The sequence below is a fragment of the Microcebus murinus genome, chromosome 19 (genome assembly GCF_040939455.1).
Source record: "Microcebus murinus isolate Inina chromosome 19, M.murinus_Inina_mat1.0, whole genome shotgun sequence".
Taxonomy (NCBI): Eukaryota; Metazoa; Chordata; class Mammalia; order Primates; family Cheirogaleidae; genus Microcebus; species Microcebus murinus.
The window spans coordinates 12120872-12137039 of record NC_134122.1 but is presented as its reverse complement, the minus strand read 5'-3'; the positions used below and the strand labels follow the sequence as shown (position 1 = coordinate 12137039).

The 16168-nt window shown below is 41.4% G+C and overlaps 1 protein-coding gene across 4 annotated transcripts in view; it reads left to right on the top strand.

Annotated features, from left to right (window-relative positions):
- IQCK (IQ motif containing K) overlaps positions 1 to 16168 on the top strand; it is a 107283-nt gene that overhangs the window by 45992 nt on the left and 45123 nt on the right. For 2 of the 4 annotated variants that reach the window (XR_012913483.1, XM_075995134.1), the window contains 2 exons: positions 10067 to 10151; positions 15701 to 15774. Coding sequence is in view for 3 of the 4 variants with exons in the window: in XM_075995134.1 (XP_075851249.1) it covers positions 10067 to 10151; positions 15701 to 15774 (159 nt within the window). In the remaining variant the exon portion in view is untranslated. The remainder of the gene's footprint in view (positions 1 to 10066; positions 10152 to 15700; positions 15775 to 16168) is intronic. The other 2 variants (XM_075995135.1, XM_075995133.1) reach the window with 1 other exon arrangement.

Genomic DNA, 16168 nt, shown 5'->3' with positions numbered 1-16168 from the left:
CATACTGTCCCCTGCCCCCCTTTGTGGTGTGTTTAAGCCAATTTGAGTTAGGTTTGTGATACTTGCAAATGAGGGAGTCCTGAGGGAGTCTCCTACACGGAATTGCCCCAGGAAGTCTCTAGCACTGTGTCTTAGTCAGCTTTCTTTAGGTTCTGCTTAGTAACAAATAGCCCCCAAACCTCAGTGCCCTATAACACCACAAATTTATTCCCTACCCTGTTACATGTTGGCTGCATGTCAGCTTTGGCTCTGCACCGCATGTCTTTTCATTTTAGGACTTAGGATGAAAGGACACTGCCTCCCTCAGTCCCACTGCAGAGGGGGGAGTGCAATGGCTGAACCAGGTGATGGCAAGCATTACTTCTGCTCACATTCCATTGGCCAGCTCAAGGCATATGGCCAAGTTCCAGATCAGTATTACAGGAAAGTTGACACTTCCCACAGGAACTGTAAGTTTTATGGCAAAGAGTAGGGTTGCACGATTCTCTCACAGGGAAGGGAGTAATCATTGGGAACAATAATACAATCTACCTCGTGCTCTAATTGAAGTTTGATGAGGGTGTTTCCCCCCCCCCACCTTTCAACAGTGGCGGATTATGTCATAGCTTCTCTGGGCTCCAGTGCTCTTGAGGAATCCAGCATCACCCTCTTTTGTAGGATATAGTCCTGACTTGGGCAGCCAATCAGAGGCAATGAAATTATTTGCTAGCATATTAAGAACAGGAAAATTTTAGACTTCTTATTTCAGCCAGAAAGAATTACCCTGAGAATCAGTCAAGAGTCATTTGCAAAAATAAATAACTAAATAGGCTCAAGGGAACAAAAGTCCACTGCTGCCTCCCTGGTCTCATGTCCCAGGGGAGAAGGCTCATGAAAGACATCATTAAAACTGAGACCTTCAATGAAACAAAGATTGTTTTTTTCAAAGTGAAAAGAAAAGCTTGCTTTGGGTGAAAAGTCTTTTCAGCTAAATTTTATCCTTGAACAAAAAAAAAGAAGAAGAAGAAGAAAAGAAAAAAAAATCTATGATGATACTTTCATGTTGGTGAAAGGTATCCTATGACCAAAAACCTAGGTGAAAACAAAAGTGTCACTGAGTCATTTGAGGACAAGCTCCAGCCGTAGAGTGATCTATTCATGCTGAGGTTAACAGTGGGACTGAGAACCCGCGATGCCTTCAAAATGGCCCAGGGAGCTGCGTTTTGCACTAAAGATTATAATTAAAAGGTGGCATGGCAGAAAAAGCCCTCTTGATTAAAAAAAACTCCTTTTAATTTATTTTGTCTTGTAGAAGAGTAGATTTCTGTCTTAGTCATTTCCGGAGGCCGGAGAGTCTCGAGAGGAGAGTAAATTGTCTTTGCGCATTATGTTCACATTCATCTTGATGCAGAGGTAGGAAGGAAAGCTGTTTCCTGAATTTGGGACGTGCTAAGACATGTAAGCCCTGTGAGTGCCTCCCCCTCACTGGAGGTCTGCCATGTGGGTGGCCCGTTCTCTGGGGTGCAGGAGGGTGCTGCTTCCTTTCCCCCTTCCTGCAGTTTCTAGAGGGCCGCTAAGAACAAGTCCAGAGAGCCCGTGCGAGGCCACCAGGCGGGCACATCTCGGTTCCAGTCTTAGCGCCACCATTTATCAGGTGTTGTATTAGTTTCATAGGGCTGCTGTCATAAAATACCACAAACTTGGTGGCCTAAGACAACTCACATTTATTCTTTTGTCATTCTGGAAGCTAGAGGTCCAAAATCATTTTTACTGGGCTAAAGTCAAAGTGTTGGCGTGGCTGGTTTCTTCTGGAGGCTCTGGGGAGAATTCGTTTTCTTGTGTTTTCTAGCTTCTGGAGGTCACAGGTATTCCTTGGCCCATGGCCCCCTCCTTGCGTCACTGCTTCTGTCTTCACGTCTCCTACTTCTGTGGCAGTATCTTCCTCTACCTGCCTCTCATAAGGGATTGAATCGTTGGGCCCACCTGGCTAATCCAGGGTAATTGTCCCCTCTCGAGATCCTTAACTTAATCACACGCACAAAGTCCCTTTTGCCATATAAGGGAATGTATATTCTCAGGGTCTAAGGGTTGGACGTGGAGAGCACTAAAAGGAAAATCCTCTGTTTCTTTACTTATAAGACTTCTGACACTGAATGGGTAGATTTTTCACACCAAGCAATCCTCCAACTCTCTGAAAATACTAACTGGGTGTCCTACAATTTAATTTAATTCTGACACTAATTGCCCAGAGTTGGCACAGACCCCACAAATTAAGGACTCGGTCCCATAAGACTGCCCTCCACTCCAGATGCCAATCAAAAGTAACGGGTCTACAGGTTGCCCACACTTCTGTCCAACTTGGCTGCAGATTAGAGGTTCCCATAACCCCCTCCTCTGTTTTGATAGTTTTCTATAACAGCTCATAGAACTCAGGGAAACTCTTTACTTGCATTTAGTGGTTTGTTATAAAGGATATTACAAAAGATGCAAAGGAACAGCTAGATGAGGAGATACATAGGGTGAAGTCTAGAAGAGTCCCAAACATCTGACCTTTTGTCCGTGTGCAGTTGGGTTGCACCACCCTTCTAGCACGTGGATGCTTTCACCAACCCAAAAATTCATCAGATCTCGTTGTTGAAGAGTTTTTATAGAGCTTAATATCCAGCCATCCACCCCTTCCTGGAGGTCTGTGGGTGGGGCTGAAAACTCCCAGCCCTCTAATCACCTGGTCTTCCTGGTGACCAGCCCCAGCTACAGGAGCCACCCCAAGTCACCCTGTCAGTATGAACTCAGATGTGATCCAAAGGGGCTCGTTATGGAGAACAAGACATTCCCATCAGTCAGGAAATTCTAAGGGCTTAGGAGCTCTGGATAGCAACTGGGGACAAAGACCAAATATATTTCTTATTATACTCCAGGGGCCATTATTTAGCCCACCACAGGTGGGTAACCTGGAACCTGTCTCTCCACATTTCAGAGCCTTGCTCCCTTCTGTGATACAGGATGAGAATAATCCCTCCCTTGGAGTGTTGCTGTGAGGGTTAAAGATAGTATCAGTTGGAATTCTTTCTTGGGAGCCACAGAACTTTAAGGGCTGCTTAAGGAAATGGTATATATTGGAAGTGGTAAGATAACTCACACGCATGGAGGAAAAGGTAAGGACCTGGCCTTGCAAAGCAGATATGGGGACCCAGGGAACACAGGCCCATGGCCCGTGTTTTCCAGACACCAGGCCAGGATGAATCCTCTAGGTTTCTGCCAGCCCACCCGAGATTTGCATTCCAGGGCAACAGCATCTGCTTGGCCACACTTGGGCCTCGGTGCACTCCTTGGCCAGGACAGCCAGGAGGGACAGATGTTGTGTACCACATCCCCCGACGCAGGGCAGGGAGCTGTCACAGCAAAGTCTGGGGGCTGACACCACGAGAAGAGGGAAGGGCATTATGGGCAGATGAAAATGAAAGATATCCACTGCACAGGGCCCATAGCAGGTAGTCAAAGAATGATAGCTTTGACTTTATCCTTACTATTAAGAGAGTAGTAGTTGCCGCTTTTGTAAGGTGAAACATAAGTAGCAGAATGACGAAGCAGATAAAAGGGAGGGTATCTGCATTTAACCTCCGCTCTGCCACTGAAGAAGAATCACAAATTACTGAGAATAAAAATATGAAAAGTTTTTTTTCTTTTTCCCCCCACCAACCATCTACTGCATTACATGGACTCCCTCTTCCATCTGGGAAACAGCCCTTTAATAATTTTTTGGCCAAATTCCATACCTTTCTGGTCACTTTGTTTTTAGATAGTCTCATTTCACCATAAGGATTCATCCTGTTTATTTTTTATTTAATTTTTGTATTTATTTTTATTTCAGGATATTATGAGGGTACAAACATTTTGGTTACATTGTTGGTAACATACTGTTTATTTTTAGATCCTTAGTATCCAATCCCTTACTGGATGAAAAACTCATCTTTCTTCCTTCCCCCCAGCTCCCGGCCACAACTGTCCATGAGTTGAAGGTCCTGGAACCTGGAAGAAGGAGGAAATTGTCTCTTTATTTTCACTAATCTGTAACTTAATTTCAGCATCCCCTTTAAGTATGAATGTGGGCAAGAAGCCTCACTGGCATCTGTAATACCTGTGACTTTGTCACTAATAACAATCACAGATATTTTCAGACCACATTACAGTTGTCGCAGAGATCACGGAGTCTAATTTACACTTGTCACTCATTTCAGTTGAGAGTAGTTAGTTGACCTGGTATTCACTCTTGGTATTTACTGCATAATTTAGAAGCACATATATTACTATAGCATGAGTTGTTCTTTTAATATTTTGATAAATATATTTCAATAAAATTAGTTTGCTATAATGCTACGTATTTACTTTTATGTTAAAAATATTACTCTGAGAAGGAGTCCAAATCACCAAAGCAGAAAGGGGTCCATGGCACAAGAAAGGTGAATATCCGCTGTGAGGGGTTTGCACAGGGTGGGAGGGTCTGCCCTCCCCAATACCCCCCTTGGCTGGGCTTACCCTTTGGAGCTGGGGAAGGGACAGTGGGGAAGAGGAGGATTTACTTAAGTTTTCCCTTAAGTCACACTAGAGAAAACGTGTAATCAGTTACAAAGAAGCTGAATAACACCACAATATGGGCATATTTTCTCCAAAAACACCAAGTATTACGGCCTTGGGTTTTTAGACAGTTATACCTGAAACCTGCAGGGTGAGCACGTGCTCTTGTAGTTTGTTGTTTAGTGAGCTCTGTTATCTAGACACACATGCAGCTTCAATGATAGGGTTGGTAAAATAGGATTCAGCTCTGTGTTTAACTAGGAGAATGATTCAGCCTGATGCTGGGGTAATAACTGCTTGTTGATCTCCCAAGGTGGAGATGAGTGGGGGGGTGAAAGCAACATCATAACTTAGTAACCATGATTTCTAAATGTGCTTTCAGGCTACCAGGGAGCGATGCTCCACTGGTTTTTGGAGCTATTCTTGTTATTCATAGAAGGCTGGAATTGAAAGAATCCTTTGAGTTTCTATTCCAATGGCTAGTCACCATATGTCTGGAAGTACCATTCCAGATAACCTCTATTGTACTTTTACAAATATTTGAAGTTCTTAAATCAAAAGTGTGATGCCTCCAACATAGAGTGTTTGGGAAGCCAGTTAAGGTGAACAGCAAGGACTAGGTAAGGTCTCTTTTGCTAAATATGTTGGATGGACATTATCAAATACTGGGCCATTGCAAGACTTTATGATGATGGATTTAGGGCCTGTGCCATCTTTGTAAATAGCTTTATATCTGGGTCATGCTTTCATGTTCTAAGAAATAACTTAATCTCTTAGCTAATGAAAAGTGGATAGAATTTGGATCCCAAAATTCAATTTTTAATCTCAAGCAAAGTTTTCTCCTTTTTCCTTTATTCTATTTAAAAATAATTTTGGATGTACCTCTTTAATTGTCTGAGAACTGGATGGAGAAATTGATGAAGACTAACTTCTCAGTTTTTCTTATTATCTGTTTGGTTAGCATGCTATATCTTCTTTATGTCATGCAAATCCTTTACTTAGCATCCAGAAAAGGGGAAAGAAGTGTGAGTATGCGTGTGTGTGTGTTCACAAACTTGCATGCACATACATTTATATATACATGACATAATCAGAAAAAAAAAATATATATATATATATATTTTGAGGCAGAGTCTCACTCTGTTGCCCTGGGTAGAGTACCATGGCGTCATCATAGCTCACAGCAACCTCAAACTCCTGGGCTTAAGAAATCCTTCTGCCTCAGTCTCCCGAATAGCTGGGACTACAGGTGCACGCCATGATGCTTGGCTAACTTTTCTATTTTTAGTAGAGTTGGAGTCTCGCTCTTGCTCAGGTTTGTCTCGAACTCTTGAGCCCAAGCAATTCATCCACCTTCGCCTCCCAGAGTGCTAGGATTACAGACATGAGTCACTGCACCCGGCCAGAAAAATAAATTTTGTTCCTTCTCAGAATTATAGCATCGATTCTTACGGTTCAAATATATTTAATTCACAGTGGAGAAAAGGAGGAGGGGATGACAAATGAGCATTACTAATAAAACAATTCTTGGAAGCATACTCAGCACTACTGGCGTGCCCGTTTGAACACACAGAAACGGCTGCTCTGAGGATGTCTGATTGAAGCCCTGGAGGAGCCTCAGCTGCCTTCTGTGATTGACACACTCATCTCCTCCCCCCTCCCCAGTTCCCTGGTGATGAGCAGTGGCCTCTTTATTTTTATTTGACCTGAAGCCAGTTGTGCTGATTCCAAGAGAGAGAAAGGGGCCTGGCATGGCTTCTGTCCCTTCAAGCTGGCCTGCTGAAATGATTGCTAATTCCCAGGGACTACTCTCCGAAGAGTGAGTCCTTTTCATTTGGCCTGATCTACACTGGCTTTCTCATACTTATTCTTGGTTTGGGAACTAGACAGCACCCCATTATTTAGCTATGAAAGCAGGGATGTCACTAGAGGTGGCCTCGTATTACTGCTTTAAGGCCTATTAGAAATCTCATTTTGCTTTTTGGAGATGTCATTGTGATGCAAAGCAGTTCAGGGTTTCATTTCTGGTGAAAGCCCTTTGTTGGGCTTCCCCGTTTGTGTACTAAGATTTGCAGTTCTCCCTCCCTCCTGCTCTTCTGAAATAGGAGTATTGTTACTTTGGGGGTTCCGTGACATCAGTGGTGAAAAACATACTTAAAGCAGGAAAATTGCATCTGAACAGAAAGGCGCCATCAAATCTCCCCTCGGATACAAGTGACAAACTCCACTTTGTTCAGCTGTCCTCACGTAGGATGTCCCTGTGGAGGGTCAGACAAATGAATATCTGCCCAGTCGTTACTGTGAGGTTCAATGAAGAGGGCATTTTCTATCATTATGGCTGTCCCCTCTCCCCTCATTTTTTTTCTTGGAGGCAAATGACTGTGTCGTCTCCTGTGTAACAGTCAACAGCTGCTAGACCCTGACTTTCATGTTGATGACCGTGTGTGCTGGCCCCTTCTCTCAGGCCACTCCCAGGGTTTCCTGGATGTTTTGCACTCTCAGCAGGAAATGCTCAGTGACTTTGAACACAGAGTCCTTTTACCCCTCTCTGCCTCAGTTTCTTCAGCTCTAAATGAAGGGTGACAATAGCTCATTATTCATGTTGTGAGGATTTAACAAAATCACATGTAAAAAGCACTTAGTGCACTGCTGGGTACAGAGGGGACCGCTTCATCCCGTGAGTATTTCTAGAGTGCCTGCTATGTGCCAGACATTGTCCTCAGTGCTGGGCTACCAAGGAGAGCAAACACAGGACCAGTCCCTGTCCTCATGGAGCTTTTAGTACCATAGAAGATTTGAGCATTAATTGGATAATCGCACAGGCTTACGTCTCCAAATTGGGCCAAGGACTAGGAAGGAATATTAGGAAGCTTTGCTGGGCCCTGACCTAATCAAAGGACATTTTTCCATAACATGTGAGTGGAGATCAGAAGGAATAAGAGGAAACCAGGAGAAAGAGGTGTCAGGCTCCCACCAGCCCTAAGGTGCATTAATTTAGCAAGTTAGGAAAAGGTGTCCCTACCCTAGGGCAGATGGGGGAGCAGAGCACAGGCTGGATTTTAATGTCCTTTGGCCCATCTGCCGGGTGCCCTTGAGCAGGGAGCAGCCTGTCAGCTGTGTAGGGTGCCCCTGGCTGGGAGTAGGGGCATACTGGAGGAAGAGGAAAACACCTTCGCAAAGGCCCTGATGGGGAAGGAGGTCACATGATGAGGAGCTGCAGAGGACCGCGTGGCTGGAGCACAAGCAGCCTGGCTGCCGGGAGTGGTCTGGAAAGCTCTCAGTAAATACCAGCTACCATGTTTCCCCGAAAATAAGACAGGTTCTTATATTTATTTTTCCTCAAGAAGACACCTTAGGGCTTATTTTCAGAGGATGCATTATTTCCCCCCCAAACCTCAGCTTGCAGCACGCACAGGATGGCCAGGACCTGACAGGGAGAGCCAACCTTGTTGGTGGGGCTGCCTGCACCTTTCCGGTCACCTCTGGGATAGTAGCTGTCACGATGGGGCAGATGAGAAGGGCTGCTCATCATCTTTACCGCTAGACGACAAAATGCATGGGTGTGCAGACGCGCTGCGTAGCCACACCCGTCACCAGGGCTTATTTTCGGGGTAGGGCTTCTATTGCGCAAATGCTTAGAAATCCTGCGAGGGCTTATTTTATGGGTAGGTCTTATTTTCGAGGAAACACAGTAGTGTTAATGCATTACGGCATCCTTCTTCTAAACTCACAGCCAACACACCAAGGTCTCCTTAGAAACACCAAGGTCTCTCTAGAAGCTGTAGATTTTTAACCAGTGAAGGGAAAGGACTTCAGGGATGTGATTTGTTGGTGTCACACAACTGAGAGAGAATAAAGACGGTGGGTGAGGCATGACATTTAACATAGAAAGCAGGAGCCGTCTCGCCTCCAGCCAAAGATGAAGGCGCCGTCACAGCCCAGGACACCGGATATTAGGCAAGAAGAGGCGAAAACAGAAACAGAACCAAAATACCCCCACCACATTATGCAAATAAAAATGGAAACTGAACATTAGGGAAACGTTGCTAACAATGCTATCATTTTGAGGGTGTAATTATCTCTGCAAAGAAATGGAAGAATCTCCTTTACTTGGTCTCTTAGAAAGGATCCATCCAGCCGGAAAGCCGGAGCCTGGCAGCAGCCCCGCACTGGCTCGAAATGGTGTTGATAGCTCCCGTGTTCTTCTTGGCTTTGATTTCTTTGATTCTGGAGTAATTCAAAAGAGCATTCATTTATTCAAACAAATATACTGTGTTAAGGTTTTCTTTTTCTTTCTTTCTTTCTTTTTAAATCAAAGTTTAAAGGGAAATTAAACCCCTGATCCTGGAGAGTCATGCGTTGTTGCCAGCTAGCTTTGCAGTCTGTGCCAGGCTAGGCATCTGCAAATGTTTGCCCCGTTCAGGTGTGGTGCGTCAGCATGCTATTGCGAGGGTAGCATGGGCTTTGGGATGAGATAGGTCTGGGCCCAGGTTCTGACTAGGTCACCTATAAGCTGTGTGACCTCGGGCAGGTTAGTCAGCCTCTCTGCACAATGGGAATGACTGCAAGCTCTAGCTCTAGCTGTTATTAGGCAGAGCTTTGAGGCCAGGGCGCTTGGGAATCCCTCACTTGCAAAGTCATTTCTGGGGATCCTGTACTGGGAGCAGCTCCCATGTGATCCACAGCCTTTCAGTGGTTTATGTCTTTGTACTGTATCTGAAAAATCTTGATCTCTGCTTTCCAGAGGTAGCTGTGCTTTGCTTTTGGGGAAAAATAAAAAACCAGAATTAAGACAGACTTATATGACCATATCTACAGTTATTGTCTCTATTAAATTTTTAGGGAAAAAAAGCATATGTAGTCTTGATTTTTCAATCTGGTGTCTATGATAAAAATCCCATCATAATCTGAAAAGTCCCGCAAGAGCAGACACTGTCAACTGACCCAGCACTTGAGATATTTTATTTCTTATTAAGATGTAGTAGCCGAACTAAAAAATATGCTTGAATTTAAATCACATTAATCTGGAATGCACACTAATCAGAGATAAATTCCAATATTTTGCTTTTGGGAAAGAGATGAACTACAGTACTTAATTTTCCTTCCATAGAATCTTGGAGAAAGAGTTCTTTATTACGTTTCAATCATAATGTAGTATAAAGGCTGCTATTCCTCTGTCTCTTGCCTTTATGTCCATATAATCTTATGTCAATAACATGTATGTTGCACCTTCAGGACTAACATGCAAATTTACCAACCTGAGTCTTTCAGAGGTAGAGCAGGCTAACAGTGATTTAAGATTATGCTGGTTTAGAAAAAAACCCATCCCAGATTTTAAAATAAGAAATGCTAACTCAAGCATATACTTTTCTATCTAAAAATGACATTGTTACTGTCTAAGAACTGGGATGGATGAAGCACTTAGTCAAGAGAGACCATTATGTTGTCAAAGGCAATGCCAAGGTTAAAGGACGGATTCTCATGGGCATATGACCATATTATTGCTTTTCAGCCCGAGGCCACCAATCCCACTCTCCCTCCTGCTGACAGAAGAGCAAGCAACTCTCCTCATTCAGTCCTTCTGGAGAGCCTATCTGGTAAGAATCATATGCGATTATGGCGTTTGCTTTGATGGGGAATTTTTGTGAGGTGGAGGGCCCATGGGAAAACCCTTAGATGAATTTGAAACAGAAGATATCATAGCCAACATCCAGACCTCAGAAACACCACTCTCTGTAAAATAGGTCTTAAAGAGTGATTTATAATTTTTACCAAAACTTATTTTGCAGTTATCATTAAAATTACCCTCCAGCCTTTTAAAGCTGGGTTGACTGGCATGTATTGCCTAAAAAATAATATTACCATATATATAGAGAGAGAGGAATACATTGTCATTTAAAAAAAAAATTAGAAAATGCAAGTAATTCAGATAAAGCAAATAAAAATTTTTAAGTCATTGATAACTCCATCATTCAAAGATAATCATTGTTGGTATAAAACTTTCCAAACTTTACAACTCTGAATACATTAAATGACATATAATCCTTAACATATAGAAAATAATATTTTTCTTTTGTAATTTGTCTTTTCGACCATTTTCCTGTTTGGGACTTTGAGGTCATTTCCAGTTTTTCATTATTGTGATAAATGCTGCAATATACATCTTTGTGCTGTTGTCTTGGCACATTTGGTCATTTGTGTAGGAGGAATTCTTAGAAGCGGAATTTCTAGACCAAAAGGTGAGTTCCTTTAAAGCGCCTGATTCATAATGCCATGTTAGCCCTCAGGAAGGATGTACTGTAAAAAATTCTTATCAAATACATATGAGAGTACTATGTGTATCTTGTGCTAAAAAGTTTATAACCTCTTCAGTAACTTGTCAATTAGAGTATGAAGGTTAACAAGCTTCCTGGTAAACATGGCCCCATTCTAGATCACAAGTTTGAGCATCAGATAGATGTCAGTGGAATGAGTTTAGATTTAATATCAGTAGTGGCAAATTACACTGCAGGAAAAAGTCCCAGTGGACTTACATGGAGGCCAAAGAGTTGAAAAGACAGTTAAAAAAAAAAAAAGCCTAAACAAATTAAAGAAAATCTAAACAAATGGAAAGATATCCTGTGTTCATTGATTGGAAAATTTAATATTATAAAGATGTCAGTACTCCCCAAATTGATCTACAGGTTCAACATAATCCCAACTGGATTTTTTTTTTGAAAGAAATCAACAAGCTCTTCCTACAATTCATATGAAAATGCAAGGGACCCAAAATAGCCAAAATAATCTTGGAGAAGAAGAACAAAGTTGGAGGACTCACACTTCTATATTTCAAAACTTAACTACAAAGCTAAGTAATCAAGACTGAATGGTCTAGCATAAGGATAAGCATATATATTGTGGAATGGAATTGAGAGTCCAAAAATAAACCCTTACTTTTATGGTCAATTGATTTCAAACAAGGGTGCCAACACCATTCAGTGGGGAAAGAATTGTCTTTTCAACAAATGGTGCCGGTACGGCTGGATATCCACATGCAAAAGGATGAAATTAGACTCCTACTTCATATCATCTACAAAATTCATTCAAAATTAATTAAAGACCTAAATGAAAGTGTGAAAACTATTAAAATATTAAAAGAAGACATAGATGTAAATTTTCATGATCTTGGATTAAGCAACAGTTTAATATAACAAAAAGCATAAGCAGCAACAGAAAAAATAGATAAATTGGACTTAATCAGAATTAAAAACTTTTGTGCTTCAAAGAACATCATCAAGTGAGTGAAAAGACAACCCATAGAATTGGAGAAAATATTTGCAGATTATATATTGGATAACTGTCTGATATCCATAATATATAAAGAATCCTCACAACCCAACAATAAAAGTATAAATAACCCAATTATAAGATTGGCAAAGGATTTGAATAGACATTTCTCCAAAGAACATATACCAATGGTCAATAAATGTATGAAAAGATGCTCAATGTCACTAGTTATAAGGAAATACAAATCGAAACCACAATGAGATTTCACTTCAAACCCGCTAGCATGGCTATAATCAAAAAGACAGTAACAAGTGTTGGTTAGAGTACAGAGAACTTGGAAGCTTCAGAAACTGCTGAAAAGAATATAAAATGGTGCAGCCACTTTCGAAAACAGTTTGGAAGTTCCTCAAAGTGTTAAACATAGCCGGGCGCGGTGGCTCACGCCTGTAATCCTAGCACTTTGGGAGGCTGAGGCGGGCGGATCGCTCAAGGTCAGGAGTTCGAAACCAGCCTGAGCGAGACCCCGTCTCTACCAAAAATAGAAAGAAATTAATTGACCAACTAAAATATATATATATACAAAACATTAGCCGGGCATGGTGGCACATGCCTGTAGTCCCAGCTACTCAGGAGGCTGAGGCAGTAGGATCGCTGAGCCCAGGAGATTGAGGTTGCTGTGAGCCAGGCTGACGCCACGGCACTCACTCTAGCCTGGGCAACAAAGTGAGACTCTGTCTCAAAAAAAAAAAAAAAAAAAAAAAAAAAAGTGTTAAACATAGAGTTTCCACTTTATGATCCAGCAGTTTCACTCTTGGGTATATATTTAAGGTAATCAAAAAACATCTGTCCACACACACACTTTTACATGAATGTTCATAGAAGTATTATTCATAATAGGCAAAAATCTGAATGTCTATCAACTGATGAATGGATAAAAAAATGGTACATTGTTAGGATAGAATATTATTCAACCATAAAAATGAAGTACTGTTACATGCTACAAAATGGATGAATCTTGAAAACATTATGCTAAGTAAAAGGAGCCAGAGACAAAAAGTCACATTTTCCTGTTTATAATAAATGATTCCATTTAAATGAAATGTCCAGAATAGGGAAATCTATAGACAAAACTAGATTAGTGGTTGTCAGAGGCTGGAGGAAGGGGAGAATGGGGTGACTGCTAATGGGTACAGGGCTTCTTTTTGGAGTAATAAAAATGTTCTGAAACTAGATAGTGGTAGTCGTTGAACAGCTTTGTAAATATAAAAACCACTGAATTGGAAACTTTAAAAGGGTGAATTTTATAGTATGTGAAATAAAATAAACAAATACTATAGGAAAAATATAAAGCAAGCCATCATTTTATTCCTTTTGACCATGTGTTCTTCTGATCCAAGTTCCTGATTTGGGGGCTGATTTTGGCAGTAGAACTAAACGTCCTATGACCAGCAAAAGGGACTCTCAGGAACTCATGAAATAGATCCTTGCCGCAAGTAGCCACACAGACTTTGTCCTCACCCACTCCCACGTAGAGTTTACTACACTTGCCAGAAAGATTTTTGTTTTAATTAACAAATCTTTACTTGTATTTTCTCAAATACCATGAAGGAAAAATATAGCCTCCTAGGAAGTTTTTTGGGTATGTGGCAAAATGCACATAACATAAAATTGACCATCTTAACAATTTTTACGTGTATGGTTCAGTGGCATTAAGTACATTCGCAGTGTTGTGCAACCATCATAACCATCCATCTCCAGAAATTTTTCACCTTTCTAAACTGAAACTCTATCCACATGAAACAATAACTCCACTTTTCCCTCTCTCCCTAGCTCCTGGCAACCACCATTCTACTCTCTGTCTCTATGCATTTGACTACCCTAAGTACCTGATATAAGTGGAATCATTCAGTATTTGTCCTTTTGTGACTGGCTTATTTCACTGAGCATAATGTCCTCAAAGTTCATCCATGTGTTGCTGCATCAGAATTATCTTCCTTTTTAAGGCTGCATAGTCTTCATGCCAGGAGACCTCTAAATCTAGAAGTCTGACATCTTTACTTGTCTAAGACAAAACTAGCCAGACATCTCATAAAAACATATTTTAACCGACCACATCAATAGAAATGTCTCATGATGTGCAAAGCTATTTGTAGTGAACTGTTCTTAGTAACTGTGACTTTTTAATTAGTATTGTAAATAGATCCCTGATATTTATGATTAGACATTAGGCACTTCTGTGGCAGTAGACATTGTCTTGTTTCTTCTCTTAAAACACTAGGCTTTAGTGGTTGGAAAGTCAGATCCTTTCAACATGCAAAACAGAGTGTTGGTTGTTTTTTAATCTATTTGAATATTGTGAATGAAATCTGGTCCCATGAAAACTCTCCTTTACCAAGTGTGATTGGGGATAAGTCATGCTTTGCTGTATCACTGGTGCTGTTTGGTTTCTTAAATCCTGGATACAGTTGGGAACAATTGATTGAGAAAATTCTGCTCTCTTGTGAAGTTCAAATGAGGTTATTGTGGGCTGTAATGATTGAAATTTCTTTAATGATTTAAGAGGCAGAGACCAGATGAATCCACTGAATATTTATTCTGTCTAAATAAGCCTGTGGTGTTTTATGCCTTCTACTCATTTGTTTTATTTTATTCTAACTCAGCCTGGATACCCGGGGTGGCCTATGTTAGCAATCCTCCCCTCCCCCAACATCAACTCCCACTCCAGGCATTGTGACAACTGAGAATCACAAAGGCCATCAATCATTACCCATTATTTGAGCAGCCTGACATTGCTCCAGCAGCCCTTTGGTGGCCTTGCAAAATTTTTAAAAATGAAATAAAATAATGGAGATTTCTGATCTCTACTTGCAGAGAACAATAAATCTGTGCATTGAGCAAACTGGGGGTGAATGAGGGACTCCTCCAAGGAGAAACAGCTTGGTATAAACGGAGTACAAGGTTTAGAGTGAGATAGGCCTTACTCTAGGTGTAGGGGGCCTGTCCCAGTTGGATACTTATGATCCCTCTGGCAATAGGGACTACTGGCAGTGCCACCATACCCAGCTTATTTTTCTATTTTTAGTAGAGATGTGGTCTTGCTCTTGCTCATACTGGTCTTGACTCAAGAGCTCAAGCAATCTGCCCATCTCAGCCTCCTAGAGTGCTAGGATTCTAGGCGTGAACCACCACGCCTGGCCCCAGACTTTTAGATTACTTGCTCGCAAAGGAGGATATTGGTACAAAACAAAAATCTGGGTCCACTCATGCAGGACAACCATCCCAATTTGTACCAGGGGAAAACTGTGGCTTATTTCCATTGAAGGCTTGGACATGGCTGGAGAGGGGAGCCTACCCCAGGAAGCAAATTTTTCTAAAAACATATCTACTTTTATTATTGTGCAAGTAATACATATCAATTGTGGAAACACACAGATAATATATGTAAGTTTTTAAAAAATTATATTATGGTATTCATCCTTCTAGAGTTTTTCTTATTCAATAGGAAATTTTAGTTTTTACAAAATTTGGGTGATGAACACTGTTTTGTGCCTGCCATTTCACTCAAACAGAGGCTTTACACCTCCTGTTGGCAGGTGACTTCAGCTGATCATTCTTTTGTTGAACAAACATGTATTGAGGGCCTTGCTTGAGAACAAAGCTGGGTGCTATAGAAACACGTATTATCTCCTTTCCCCTGTGCCAATGCTGTAAAGTAGGCAAGTATCTATGACTATTATCTCACATGTCAATGAACACACCAAGGCCTAGCACCCCTAAGTCACGTGCCCAACCTATGTCACACAGTGATAAGCGGTACAGCCAGAACTCAAGCCTGGGCCTGCCTGTGCTGAGAACTCCGTCCCTCTTTTTTTTTTTTTAGAAGAAACCACTTTTGCATTCCTACCAGCAACACAAGCATGTTCCAGTCGCTCCATGTCCCCATCAACACACTTGGTATGGTCTGTCTTTTAAATTCTAGCCATTCTAGTGGGTATGTAGTGGCATTTCATTGTATGTGTGTGTTTTAATCAGGTTTATTAAGGTATGCGTGACATACCACAAAATCTACCATTTTCAGTATGCAGTTTCTGAATTTTCACAAACGTATACAAGCCGACCCATAATCAAGATAATAAAACGTTTATATTACTCCCCTAAAATTCCCTTTGTAGTCAATCCTTCCCCCACTAGCCCCTTGGAAATCACTGAATTGTTTTCTGCTCCTAGAGTTTTGCCTTTTCCAGAATATTATATAAATGGAATTACACTTTGTTATAGCCTTTGAATCTGGCTTCTTTCCCTTAGCCTGAGGTATTTGAAGTTCTTCCGCATGTTTGGGTGTATGAAT